The 13,041-nt window shown below is 40.9% G+C and overlaps 2 protein-coding genes across 2 annotated transcripts; both read right to left on the bottom strand.

The window, feature by feature from the left end:
• Positions 1-4,167: 4,167 nt before the first annotated feature.
• LOC121833645 lies at positions 4,168-9,411 on the bottom strand. The gene is made up of 2 exons (XM_042287082.1): positions 7,266-9,411; positions 4,168-4,216 (listed from the first exon to the last, which is right to left on the bottom strand). Exons 1-2 carry the CDS (start codon positions 8,060-8,062, stop codon positions 4,168-4,170), a joined length of 846 nt encoding a protein of 281 aa, XP_042143016.1. The 5' UTR covers positions 8,063-9,411.
• Positions 8,844-9,272, bottom strand: LOC121833644. Its single transcript, XM_042287081.1, has one exon. The coding sequence runs from the start codon at positions 9,270-9,272 to the stop codon at positions 8,844-8,846; it is 429 nt and encodes a 142-aa protein (XP_042143015.1).
• Positions 9,412-13,041: the final 3,630 nt, after the last annotated feature.

Raw genomic sequence — 13,041 nt, 5'->3', positions numbered from 1 at the left:
TCAGTCTGAAGAAAAGCTTTGCGCAGCTCTGAACGTCGCACTAAAGTTAGATCTCGGTAGGACTGATGACCGCATATCTCGTGCCCACAAGCTGGGCAGTTTCGTCCCCGGGAAGTGCAGGCCGGTTATAGCTCGCTTTTTGTCGTTTAAGTTCCGAGACGAAATTCTAGCATCGAGGAAGACGCTTAAGGCCTCTGGGGTGTTCGTCAATGAAGATTTTTGCATGGCGACGAGAACCGTGCGAAAGAAATTGTATGAATTTGGAAAAGAAAGTGGCCACCAGTTTTCGATTCGTTACAACAAACTATACATAAACAAAAAATGCTATGTCTATTCGCCTGATACGGACTGCGTGTGTGAACTAGGCCGTACAAGCAATAACACGTCCCCAGCAGTAGCCCAGTCTGCTTCTACGAGTGCTGACGCTGACAGGTCATTATCTTAGCAAGAATAGCGCGCGGTAATACTGGCTGTCGTGATTTATCTGTTTTGTTGTCTAATGTCAGAAGCATGGTTAATAAACGTGATGCTTTGTCATCTGTCCTTGATGACTGCTCGGCTGACGTTGTTGTTCTGACGGAAACTTGGCTTTCTGCAAAAATAGAAGATTCTGAACTTTTTGAGTGTGAAAGAAATTATGCTATTTACCGATCTGACCGCGATGTTAAAACAGGTGGCGGTGTGCTTATTGCTGTAGCGACTGATATAATTTCTAGTATTGTTATGCTCAGCACCCCTTTGGAGTTTCTTTGCGTTTGTGTTCAGTTAAATCAGCAAAAAATACTGTTTTGCGCATGCTACAGATCCCCGAGCGAAACATCGACTTTTTCTAATCAGCTACATGTCATTCTAAATTGCTTAGTTTTAAGGTACCCATCAACTCCTTTATTTTTAATGGGCGACTTTAATTTCCCTAAAATAAATTGGTCAGGTTCCTGCCCAACTCTCACTACAACGTCAGCAGAGTCTCTGTCTTTTATAAACGTTTGTTTGGACTACAATTTTACGCAGCTTGTTACTCAACCTACTAGGACTGATCCTACTTCAGCTAATGTACTTGACCTAGTCCTTACGACAACGCCAGATCTCGTTCACTCTCTGTCATATTTTCCTGGCTTAAGTGACCACTGTTTTATTCATTTCAGTATAACCAGGCACGTTGCTCGACAAGTGTCTGGTGCGAAAATAATTAGAGATTACAAAAGGGGAGATTATATTTCAATTAACAAACAGCTTGAATTATTTCTTGAAAGCTATTTGCCTGGGTTCTTTGTTCGCTCTGTCGAACACAATTGGGATCTTTTCAAAAACAAAGTCGCGTCTTTGATTCGTAAATATATACCACTTCGTGTAATTTCGGGCAAACAACGTTCCCCCTGGTTTACTACAGTTCTTAAAAGACTACAAAACAAGAAAAAAAGGTTGTTCCGTCAAGCAAAAATCGCGAACAATGCCGCTTGATGGTCCGCCTACCGGGACACGCTTTCTGCTTACCGTATCCTTATCAAAGAAGCCAAGCGCGTCTTTCTTAACAATACGCTCCCATCAATCTTATCTTGTAACCCCTCTCAGTTTTGGAAGATCGTAAAACCTACTAAGAAAGGCACTATATCGCTAGCTTCTGATGGCCAGGTAATGCGCAGCGAGGAATGTTGTAATGTGTTAAATAATGTTTTTGCTGGGTCGTTTTCAGTTTTATCTTCTAGTACTGTAGCGCATCTGTGTAATCGTGATTTTTTTCCAATGGATCCTATTGTTTTTGATTTTGTGGGAATTGCGAACCTTATTCGCAAGTTGAAACTTTCATCCTCCTGTGGTGTGGACGAAATCAACTCAAAGTTTTTGAAAAACACAGAAGTATACTCCTCTATAATTTTATCTTATATCTTCACGCAATCTATTGAGTGTTCGACGGTACCACGCGACTGGAAGGTGGCGAAGGTGGTCCCTCTTTTCAAGTCTGGCAATGCACAGTCCGTTCTTAATTACAGACCAATTTCGATAACAAGTATTCCATGTAAACTTTTGGAACATGTAATCTATTCAAACCTCGTATCATTTCTAGAATCAAATTCATTTTTTAACCCCTCCCAGCACGGTTTTCGTAGACACTATTCCTGTGAAACGCAACTGCTCTCTTTTACAAATGACATAACGTCGGGCCTGGATCGTGGTCAGTTTTTCGACTGTATCTTTCTTGACTTTGCAAAAGCATTCGACAAAGTTCCACATCACTTGCTCCTTCTCAAAATTGCAACCTTAAATATTGACTCTAATATCTTAAAATGGATTGAATGTTTTTTGACTAACCGCACACAATTTGTAATAGCGAATGATTGTACTTCATCTCCTTCTTTGGTAAAATCTGGTGTTCCTCAAGGTTCCGTTTTAGGCCCTTTGCTCTTCCTAATATATATTAATGACCTTCCTAACTGTATTCAGTCCTCTATAAAGTTATTCGCTGACGACTGCCTTCTTTACAGTCAAATAAATGACCTATCCGATCAATCTATTCTCCAATCTGACCTCGATCACATCTCTAACTGGTGTAATATATGGCTGATGACCCTCAACATTAAAAAATGTAAAAGCATGACATTCTCACGGCACCCTAACCCCTCCGTATCATATGATTACAAGATTAACGATATTTCCCTTGAATACGTCAAATCGTACAAGTACCTTGGAGTCCACATAACTAATGACTTCTCATGGCAAACCCACGTTAACTATGTTATTAATGATTCTAATCGCACCCTCGGCTACTTACGTCGAAATTTTCCTCAAGCCCCTTTTTCTCTTAAAGTTCTTTTTTACCGTACACTCATCCGCCCAAAGCTCGAATATGCTTCTGCGATATGGGATCCAGCACAACGTTATCTTATTGATGACATTGAATCTGTTCAGAATCGATCAGCCCGTTTTATTAACTCTAATTATTACCGCCTTGCTAGCGTGTCACTAATGAAGTCTAATGCTGGTATTACTGAACTAATACTTCGAAGAAAAAATTGCGCGTCTTTCTCTTTTTCATAAAATATATTTTCATAACCCAGCGCTCAAACAGGAACTCTTTTTACAGCCTTCATACCTTTCATCCCGGGTTGATCACCAATACAAGGTTGCCATACCTCATTGCAGCACTAACATCTTTTTTGATTCTTTCTTGCCAAAGACTTGTTCAGAGTGGAACCACCTTCCCCCACACATCGCCGCTATTGAAGATGTTTCTGCTTTCAAGGCAGCCATAATAGAATACTTTTCTGCAATTTGTTGATTATGCTTTTTCTTCTGTTTTCTTGTTGTTGTATATTTTTTGTACCCTGAAGTGATCATTGTACTTTGTAAACCCATTCTTGGTTGAATAGAACATTGCTAGGCTGTCACGAAGAATCTCGCCGCATAGTTTGGGTCCATCCTCTTTAGACAGGGATGTACCGCCTGATGCACTCACTGATGTGCAAGGGACATTGATAACTGGATTCGCCGATCAACTAACTTTTCGGAAATAATCGAAGAATTAAAATATTATTATAGTGAGGTTCGGGTTTCTGTTTTCCGCATTAAAAGTGCTATCTATTTTTTGTTATATTTTAAACTTCAAACAAATTATCATTTTTGGGATTTATGCCCGTCGCAAAAGAAAATGATACGATAATAATAATAATAATAATAATAATAAAATGTATTCAGTAGTGCAGGTATAGCCAGTTGAGTATCGGGTCCGATCAAAGCCATCAGGGACTTGTGGGACCAGACCCTTCACTGGAAAATACAAAAAAGGAAGTTCGCACGGAATAACATCACGTGCAGGAAAAAAAAGCAAATAACATACAGATGATTCACTTGACAGGATGTAGTCGGAATGCTTGTGTCAGTGACTTGGGTGAAGCTGTGAAGATGAAACTATAGCAAACGTTGTCTTGATCCCTGTGTCAATTACAATCATTAAAGTGATAAAAATAAAAAGAAAACACTCAGGCATGAGTATTTTTAAACACTGTAAGAGTACATTCGAAGACACAGTCCTTGAATTCATGAGTCTTTCTCTCAAATATTTCACATGTTCAGTAAGAGAAAAAAAAAAAAAAACACTTATTACTAGAAAGAAAATCATTCAGTCAACGGGTCGAAGAGAAAAAAAACTTCACGCAATAAATGCAGTCGTCATTTGACATGTCCAGCGATTACCACAAAAAGCACGTACAGGACCGTACTACAAAAGAAAAGGAAAATAAAATGGGAAAACGTCACTATCTAGCCACATCGGCGAACATGTTTCTGAGAGAGGTCTTCAGCATTTTTTTTTTGAGGTAATGGCAAGCAGAGCAGCTGAAACGTCGTTAAAAACCTTTGGCACATAAAAGGAACGCATGCTTTCGCCATAGTGAGTTCTCACTCGAGGAGATTGAAAACGCAGAACAGATCTAAGCTCGCGAGATGGACTGGCCGAGACCTTAAACTCACTATCCCAGAAGTGTCGCCAAATTACTGTTTGAAGAAAGAGTGAATGAAAACACGGTAGCTTAAGTGAAGCAAACAAGCTCGTACTAGATGACATGTGTGTGTTGTATGCTACACTCTTCAGAATTCCCTTTAACGTGCGATCAATCCTTGAGTGCCAAAAGAGGGGACAGTTAAAAAATACGCTTATGCCATACCTTAGTGTACTATAGGCTAACGCGTGCATAATGCTCTTTCTAATTGACAAAGGTAGAAACGATTTGATATTGTAAAGCAGACATGAGACAGTTCTTAATCGTTGGCATATATATGACATGTGAGAGTTCCATGAGAGATCACTGTCGAAGTGAAGACCTAAATACTTTACGGAGCTAACATATTCAACTGGTGTACAGCTAGAGCATGAGCAATTGGTGTAGTGGAGAAATAGCTGAGAAGTCAAGCTTATATTTTTTAAAGGGCTATGAAAGCACACCAGCTTCGTTTTTGAAGCGTTTACCCGAAGCTTGTTGGCAAAAAACCAGTCCATTATTTTAGCGACATCGATCTGAAGCATTTCAATTGCGCGCTCGTACACTAGATGTCGAGAAAGTATAAGGGTGTCATCGGCATATTGAAATACTTTAGAAGTTGTGATTGACGTTGAAATATCATTTACGTAGATGTTAAAAAATAATGGAGACAAAATAGAGCCTTGTGGAACTCCGGAAGTTAGGAAAGCGAGGGAGCTGTGTACGTTACCAACTGAAACAACTTGGGTACGATTTATTAGAAAACTTTTTAACAATGCATGAAATGGGCCACGAAAGCCCACTCTGCAGAGCTTGTCTAAGAGGATATTATGGTTTACGGAATCGAACGCCTTGGCAACGTCGATAAAGAGCGCGCACACAAACATGTTATTGTCAAAGGAAGAGTGTAGAATGTCCGAAAATTCTTCAAGAAGATTAATGGTACCACGACCAGTGACGAAACCGTATTGATGTGGCGAAATTATACTATATTTCTCAAGAAACCCAGACATAGCAATAAATATATGTTTCTCCAAGATTTGTGAGATGCAGGACAATATAGAGATAGGCCTGTAGGATGAAACATGGTTTGGTACTCCACCCTTAAAGAGTGGAATAACCATGGCTTGCTTTAAGTCGTTTGGAATTTCTCCAGTTTCGAGAAAGTTATTTATCATCACGAGGAGAACATTCTTCAAAGATTCATAATTTCGGCATAAGTCACGCACTGTTATTCCATCGACACCGGCCGACCTAAAGTGCTTGAAGGCAAATAGGTATGACCGCAGTTCTGGCTCTGAGAGAGGTGGAAGAAAAGCGGAATCGGAGATAGATGAAGTGCCGTCTGCAGGATCCTCATCACTGTCTACCGAGAGTGCGACTGAATTCGCGAAGAACACATTAAAGGCATTAACAATAGAGGTCAAGTCCGACCCGAAATGTTTTTGCAATGTATCAGTCGAGTCCTTTTTTTCATGTCCACGAAGCTCATTGACAATTGACCAAGTTTTTCTGGAATCAGCACGTGCGTTTGCAATCCTTTTAGCATAATATTTTCTTTTTGCTGATCGAATAAGGGCATTCACCCTATTTCTTTGTATTTTACATTCTATTTTAAGATTGGCATTGTTGGGAGAGCGCCGAAACTTCTTCCACAATTGTTCTTTCTGCGTTATACTGTTAATAATATCTGAAGTAAGCCAAGGCAGTGAGGGTTTACGTTTTTTAACATATATAACGGTCATCGATAACTCCCGAAAATTTCTAATGATGTCCACAAACACTGTGTACAAGTTTGTGCTGTTAACCGAGGATAGGAATTCATTCCAATCATATTCTTTAATTAATCGATCAAAAGAGTTTAAGTCAACCCGCTCTAAACGGCACGGACTCTCGAAATTATAACCTTTTTTGGAGGGAAAAACACATTTACATGCGACAAAAAAATGATCTGCAAGCTTTTGTAAAATGACAGCGGAGTGTATGGAAGCATCTGGAGCTCGGACGTTTATATGATCTACGCAGGATGATACAATATTTTCATTTAATACTTCTTCACGGGTCGCACTCTGAACGGTAGGTATGATTCCATGCTCTGCAAGTGGTGATAAATAATCACAAACACATTTTTTTTTAAGTTTTGAGGGTGTCAATGTTGATATCTCCCACCACACATAAATGTGCTTCAGTAGACAATTCTTCCAAATTTTCCCTCAGCTCCTCTAAAAAGCCAGAGCAGTTAGACGAAGGAGGTCTGTAAAGTGCAAGCAAGCAAACCATATAGTTAGAATTAGAAACCTTTAGCATCAAGCTCTCTGAGTGTTGAAATTTGGCATCAGTTTTAGTTGTTGACCATGAGTTCCTTATAAATACGCCGATTCCTCCTCCTCGAGTAATTGGCCGTGTATAAAAGAAATTTTGAAACCCTAAAATCGTAAACTGTGACAGATGATCGGCACTGACATTAATTTCTGTTAGCACAATTGCATCAATTTGGTCCCTTATTTGATCAATAACTGTCTTAAATTCATGCCAGTATTTTTGAATACTGCGAATGTTTATGTGTAAGACCATGAAAGAGTCGGTTGAAGAAGAGGAGAACGAACTATTAAACGCAATAAAATCGGGGTACTGCAAAAAACTAGCCATGTTGGTTATGTGATTAGGTCCAGGTCACTTCTCTGTTGAATCCGTACCGGAGAAGCGCCCTCATCTTTTCTGGCAAAAATTTGAGCATTTTTGACCCACACAAATTTGTAACCGCGTTCTTTTCCAAGAGCACGTGCTTGCCAGAAAAGTTCTCTGTTGGTCTGAGTTAAGCTGTCGTTGAAATACAGTCTTTCGGGTGGATTGTCACGAGACAATTGCCTGAGCTTAGTACGAGCTTGCATCCATTTGTCTTTAGTGGCTACAGATGTAAACTTGACCAAAATAGGTGGTTTTATAGCTCGTTTGCCTGGTAGCCTGAAGACCGAGACGACATCAGCTGGTTGATGTCCCGGAATTCCTAGCTTGTCTGCCAGCCCCGCTAAGATGGAAGGGAGCGCCTCGTCGGGTTTGACGGTCATTCCATGAATTTCCATAATATGTTGGCGACCGCGTTGGTCAGCGTCGTTCAGCTCGGTCTGGAGGCTTTGGATAGTATGTGCCTGTTCGCAAACCGTGTCCTTCAGAGAAGTCACTTCCGTACGCAGCTCGTTCATGTCGGTCGCATGAGCAGACACCGTGGCGAGGAGGCTATCGTATTTCGTTCCAAGGAAAGAAATGGATGTTTGAACCTCCTCCACCGTCACTTTCATAAAATCTATGGTAGGCTTGAGGAGCAAAAGCTCATTCACCTTTGCGGGAAGCTCGAGAAGTAAATTTACACTAGCCTTCAGAGAAAGTAATGAATCTAGCTTTTCGTTGATGGTCAGAATTTGCGCCGCGAGTGTCGTGGATTCGCAGGACGAAATCGAGGCAGAGCTAGCATCTACCCCGTCTAGATCAGCACGATTGTTCTTAGAACGGCAAACTTTACATCTCCATTTTTCTTTTTTGTCGGGGCTCATGGCAGTAAACGTGGACTCGGCAATGCCTGAGCACATTTTCCCCAGATGACAGTTATGCTCGCAAACTGAGCATGTCTCAGTCGACCATCTGGCAAAATGCCTTTTTGGCAAGCGTCGCAGACGAGGGACATAATCGTCGAATTATATGATAATAAAATAGGTAAAATAGGAAGATGGGTAGCATAAAAAGCAGATTAGAGCAAAATTTTAATTTCCACCATAATTTTCACAAGTTATCACATGGTCGAGGCAAAGGCATTATTTGAAGACGTTTACTTTTTACCTTATGCACATACTTTTTGTGTGCCACTAACAGACCACTAGACTAATACCACGGGCAACTCGAATGCTGTTTACAACAAATGACATTTGGGCGGACGGCCAATCAGCGCGCGACACTCCGGGCGTGGCGCATTCCACGCGCGACAGATTGCGAGCTGATTCGTCGATCACGCAAATGTCATACGTTGTAAATGGCATTCAAGTTGCCCGTGTGGCACGGGTATTACACTGATCGTCGAAAAATGTGACCTCTACGAAATTAATAGGAATATTAATTGTTCATAAGAGATACTAGAAATATTTACCTTTTAATCTAAAATCGGTAAAGTGAGCAAATTGTGGTTAGAATAGAACAGCGTAGTGTAGTGCCTAAACTTAACACTATTAAGAAAACCAGCTGCGGTGGCTTTGCCTTGCGCTGTGAACACTTTGAATGAAGCAGAACTATTCAATGTGAACCACTATTCGCACATTCTAGATTTATTATTTAATGGAATGGTTCAATGACAGTGTTACATTTCACACCATTCCATCTTCAACCAAATGAGTGCACAACTTGTCCAGTTCTTTTCAAGCCTCGAAGTGCTCCTGCACTTCGGTTGATGGCACAGACGCAGGCCACGGTCACCTTGCTTCGTTGTCGCACTACCGATGACGTCTCGTTGACGAAGGCGACTTTGATGGTCTCCGTCACTTCCTGGCACCGGAAGTCTCCGAGTTTGCTGCACAGGCTGTCGCGGCAGTTGCACTTGACGCTTGCTATCTCCGGAGGAATCCTCGTCGAGTCCACGTCCACGTGCGTGGTGAAGGTGCAGGTTGCCCGGTCACCGATGTCTTGAGATTTGGCGTCGGGATCACAGTTCTCAGTTGAAACGCGCGGGTTGTCGTTGAAGTCAAAGACTGAGATACCTGTGCTGTGGGCAGCCAGCAGAACGCAGAAGAAAGCGACTTGTGGTGGCGTCATTGCTGTCGTGGGTTCCGGTTGGAACGATGCGAGATTACAAACTGACGGACCTAAACATATATATTTGTATTTGAGCGTGCTGGAAGGTGTGACGTCAAAGAGACGATAGCCAGTCGAAGCGCACTAGCGAAAAAAAACAAAAAAACAAGAAGAATTCAAGCCGTCGTGAGCACCGGAGCACAACGAAATTGCTCCCTTCTTGCAAGGGAAATACCGGGTTGCGAATCGTTCTATGAGAAAAGAACAAAAAAGTATACAAAGACGATAAAGGACCTAGCTGGAAAACTTGAGGGAACAGGTGATATGTTGGTCAATCTTTATTTGTCATCTGTTTTCTTGCATGGCATGTTGCGCAAGCCTTAAGAGAGGGTTGCGTTGGGCTACGTTGACGCGAATGCTTGGTTATACTGGTGTTTACGAATCCCCTACTGCGAAAAGGGCCGCTAAGTTCAGCGTGTCAAATATACCAAGACTGAAGCGCTATAATCACCCAGATCTCTAGATATTGCCAGCAAGAGATTGCACATTTTTTTTCAACACCACAATGTGTGCGCGTTTGCCTGGATAAAACGCTATTTAATCTCGAAAGGCCACATGCTATCTCTGCATCACGGAGAAACCATAAAAGGCCGGATATGTTTTTGTATTTATTTTGATGACGTATGCATACACGTACCAAATAGGAAGGGGTACTTGACCTAACTTCCTTTGATGTAACAGTATGCTTGTGTTCTCGATAGGGCTCTAACGTTTTCGTGGGTGATTTCTTCTCAATGCCTGGAATGTTTTGGACACTTGATCAAAATGTTCGTTTATATAAGTGAAACGCATTAGCCGTTACGACACTTCTAGCATAACATATATTTGCATAATTGTTTACAAAAATAAAGCCACCATAAAACTGGTACTAATATATTACAATAAAGCACTCTTCGAGTGCTATTTTGTATAAATGTTCAAAAAGACAACTTTCTAAATACTTCCTGAGTCCTTCTGACAAAGGCATGCGTATGTTTTATGCAAAAAATTATGCCATCAACAAGGGTGCTGGTACCATCCATACCTTCTTGCAGTATGTACCACGTTTTGCCAAGCTTGAAGATACCCAGTAGAACTCGAATAGTTGTCGCTGCCAAGATGGAAAGAGTTAATTTGCTCTGAGTACCACACTGTTTTACTTGTAAGAAGAGCAACGTTACATAACGTCTTGTTTTGTTTTCTAGTCTTGCTGAGCAGCCAACCTTATAGGAGTGCTGCGATTGTTTCTTGGATTTATCTCAGTGATTTTAAACTAAATCAGGAGAGACTGGATTTTATATTTAGTTACGTATAGTGTTCGTCCAAATTATTGCTTTATAAGAAATTGTTTCTTATTGCCCATTCTTATCTCGTAAGCGTTGATTGTATTTAAAATTAATTTTTATTTGATTTTAGGTCATTAACTCCTAACTTTCATCCTGTAAAAAAAAATCTGTTTTTGCAGTACATTGAACGAATGGTTAAAAATACAAAAATGTGCTGGGCGTAAAACGTGTCTTTTCCATCGTCAGAGAGGTAGTCCGACCAATGGGACACACCAAGTATTCGATCGACAGGGCGTCCATGCTGCTCGGTCACAAGCTAGACGGCAAGCTGGGAGACTTCAAGGCCTGCTTTCGTAAAGACCGTAGCCCGGCCAACACCGGCGCCAACATCTGAAGCCCCACCACGGGGGTGCTGGACTCCCTGCGTCGCCGCAAATTCGACCGGCTCGTCTGCAATCCGGGCACGCACGGTGCCCTCGGTAGGCGCTCGAGACCGGCCTGCTAGAAGTCAGCAGCTCATGCCGGCCCCGCGTAGACCCCCATCGCGAAGACCGCTGATAGGCCTAACGCCTCCGTTGTACGGGATGTTCCGTTGTACGGGGTGTTACCCTTCTGCGGTGCCGCGGCTCTCCTGATCCAATAAAGAGTATTATTATTATTAATAATTAATATTATAATCCTTATTATCTATTAATAATATTAATATCATTATTCGGAGCTTCGAAAAGTGGCACCATATGCCACGCCGCGATTCAACACTCATTTTGGGACATGCATTCGGGGCTTTTATGTTCCACACACCTTTAACATCCCACCTGTGCAGACATTACTTATCGTAAAAAGTTAAAAAGAAAACTGAAGACTATTGTTCGTCCATAGGATAATAGCGTAAACCTGCAAGGCATTTTGTAATGAGTTTCTACAAATCGTCTTGCAGGATATTTATACCTTGTCTCGTCGCTCACTCTCTTGAGCTTCTTTGCTTACGTGTGCTTTTTTTAGTCTTTTTGGTGGGATCGCAGTCCTACAAGTCTTTAGGACTTTGACGGACCCGAAATAATACTTTAAGCACGTTTAATAAATTTATTATTATTATTATTATTATTATTATTATTATTATTATCTCGGAGTCATGGTTGATTCTGGGTTGCGTTTCTCTGATCACGTTGGTAAACTGGTTAACTCGTCTTTGCGAATGTTGGGTGTTGCCTCTCGCTTAACCAGGGAGTTCAAAAACCCGACGGCTTTTATCACGTTATACTGCTCGCTATCCAGGTCACAGTTAGAATATGCCCCAGTTGTTTGGAATGGAATTTCTAAAAGTCACTCCTTGGAGATCGAACGTGTGCCAAAAAAGTTTGTTTCTATCTTTAAACATCGCTACATAAAGGAGGATGTTCACTGTTTAACATATGAGTCTGCGTTAGAGCGTGTTGGTTTGCTTAGCTTGCACCGGCGTCGGGAGAACGCGGACTTACTATTTTTGTTTAAAACGCTGCATGGACTCATCAATTCTCCGATCCTGTCATCTGAACTGTGCCTTAGGGTCCCACGTGTGCCTACTCGTCTTCTGTCATCTTTTTATGTTTCTAGAACGTTTAGTCCGGTAAACCCAATTGTGAGGATGGCTCAGCGTTTGAATCATTACTCTGAAAAACTTGATATTTTCAACCCTTGCTACAGGACGTTTGTCCTTTCTATTAAAAACTTGCCCGTGCAGGATGAGCATTGCTGAATTGCTTTGTTATGTCTGAATGTCGTCATCTCCATGTCGTGTTTTCTGGTGGTGCAGTTGTTGTCCTTCGGTCTTGTGTTCCGTCTCTACTGTTACTGCCTCGTTTTTATTTCATTGTACTAATTACTCGTGCACTGCCTAGTATTATGCTAAAAATGTATCTTATTTTCTGCGGAGATGTGTATAGTGTGTTTTTTTTTTGTTTTTTGTTTTTTTTATCCACCAGTGTACCAGCACCAAGACCTCAGGGTTGTTCCTGGGCACTGTATAATAAAGATTGATTGATTGATTGATTATTATTATTATTATTATTATTATTATGACAAATATTATTATTATTGTTAATATTCAAATGTTAGAAGCAACGTAAAGAAAAGAGAGTTCAATTCCTGATTTCCATATTTCCGAACTACAGATTCTCTTACATGCGCAGCGCTCAATTGAGCTTGTTTATAAAAAACGCAGTTGATATACAAGATCAAACTACAATTCACTGACGGTTTCTTTCTCTCTGATGTGAGTACCATTCTTGGTATCATATTTGGGTGCAGTGAAAGCCATGCGGATTTCTTTTTTTACATATATATATAAAAAAAACAGCATATTTTCAAATATCGGCTTCAAGTATATTTTCGTTTCCTACTAATATAGTGAATATATAGTTTCGGAGCACACTTTAGCAATCAGACTGGCAGGAGCTGTATGATATTTACTCGAGTAAACCATTATA

This window comes from Ixodes scapularis, unplaced genomic scaffold, assembly GCF_016920785.2.
Source record: "Ixodes scapularis isolate PalLabHiFi unplaced genomic scaffold, ASM1692078v2 PGA_scaffold8__174_contigs__length_109621045, whole genome shotgun sequence".
Lineage (NCBI taxonomy): Eukaryota > Metazoa > Arthropoda > Arachnida > Ixodida > Ixodidae > Ixodes > Ixodes scapularis.
The sequence above is the reverse complement of the archived record's forward strand: the minus strand, read 5'-3'. Positions and strand labels throughout refer to the sequence as shown.

What these genes read in the sequence shown, in the direction of transcription:
- LOC121833645 (XM_042287082.1), bottom strand. Translation starts at nt 8,062, where the DNA reads ATGTGCTCAGGCATTGCCGAGTCCACGTTTACTGCCATGAGCCCCGAC. An exon ending in ACCAACAGAGAACTTTTCTG is followed by an intron (nt 4,217 to 7,265) that starts GCAAGCACGTGC and finishes TTTCTTTTGTAG; the next exon opens with TACGGTCCTGTACGTGCTTT.
- LOC121833644 (XM_042287081.1), bottom strand. Translation starts at nt 9,272, where the DNA reads ATGACGCCACCACAAGTCGCTTTCTTCTGCGTTCTGCTGGCTGCCCAC.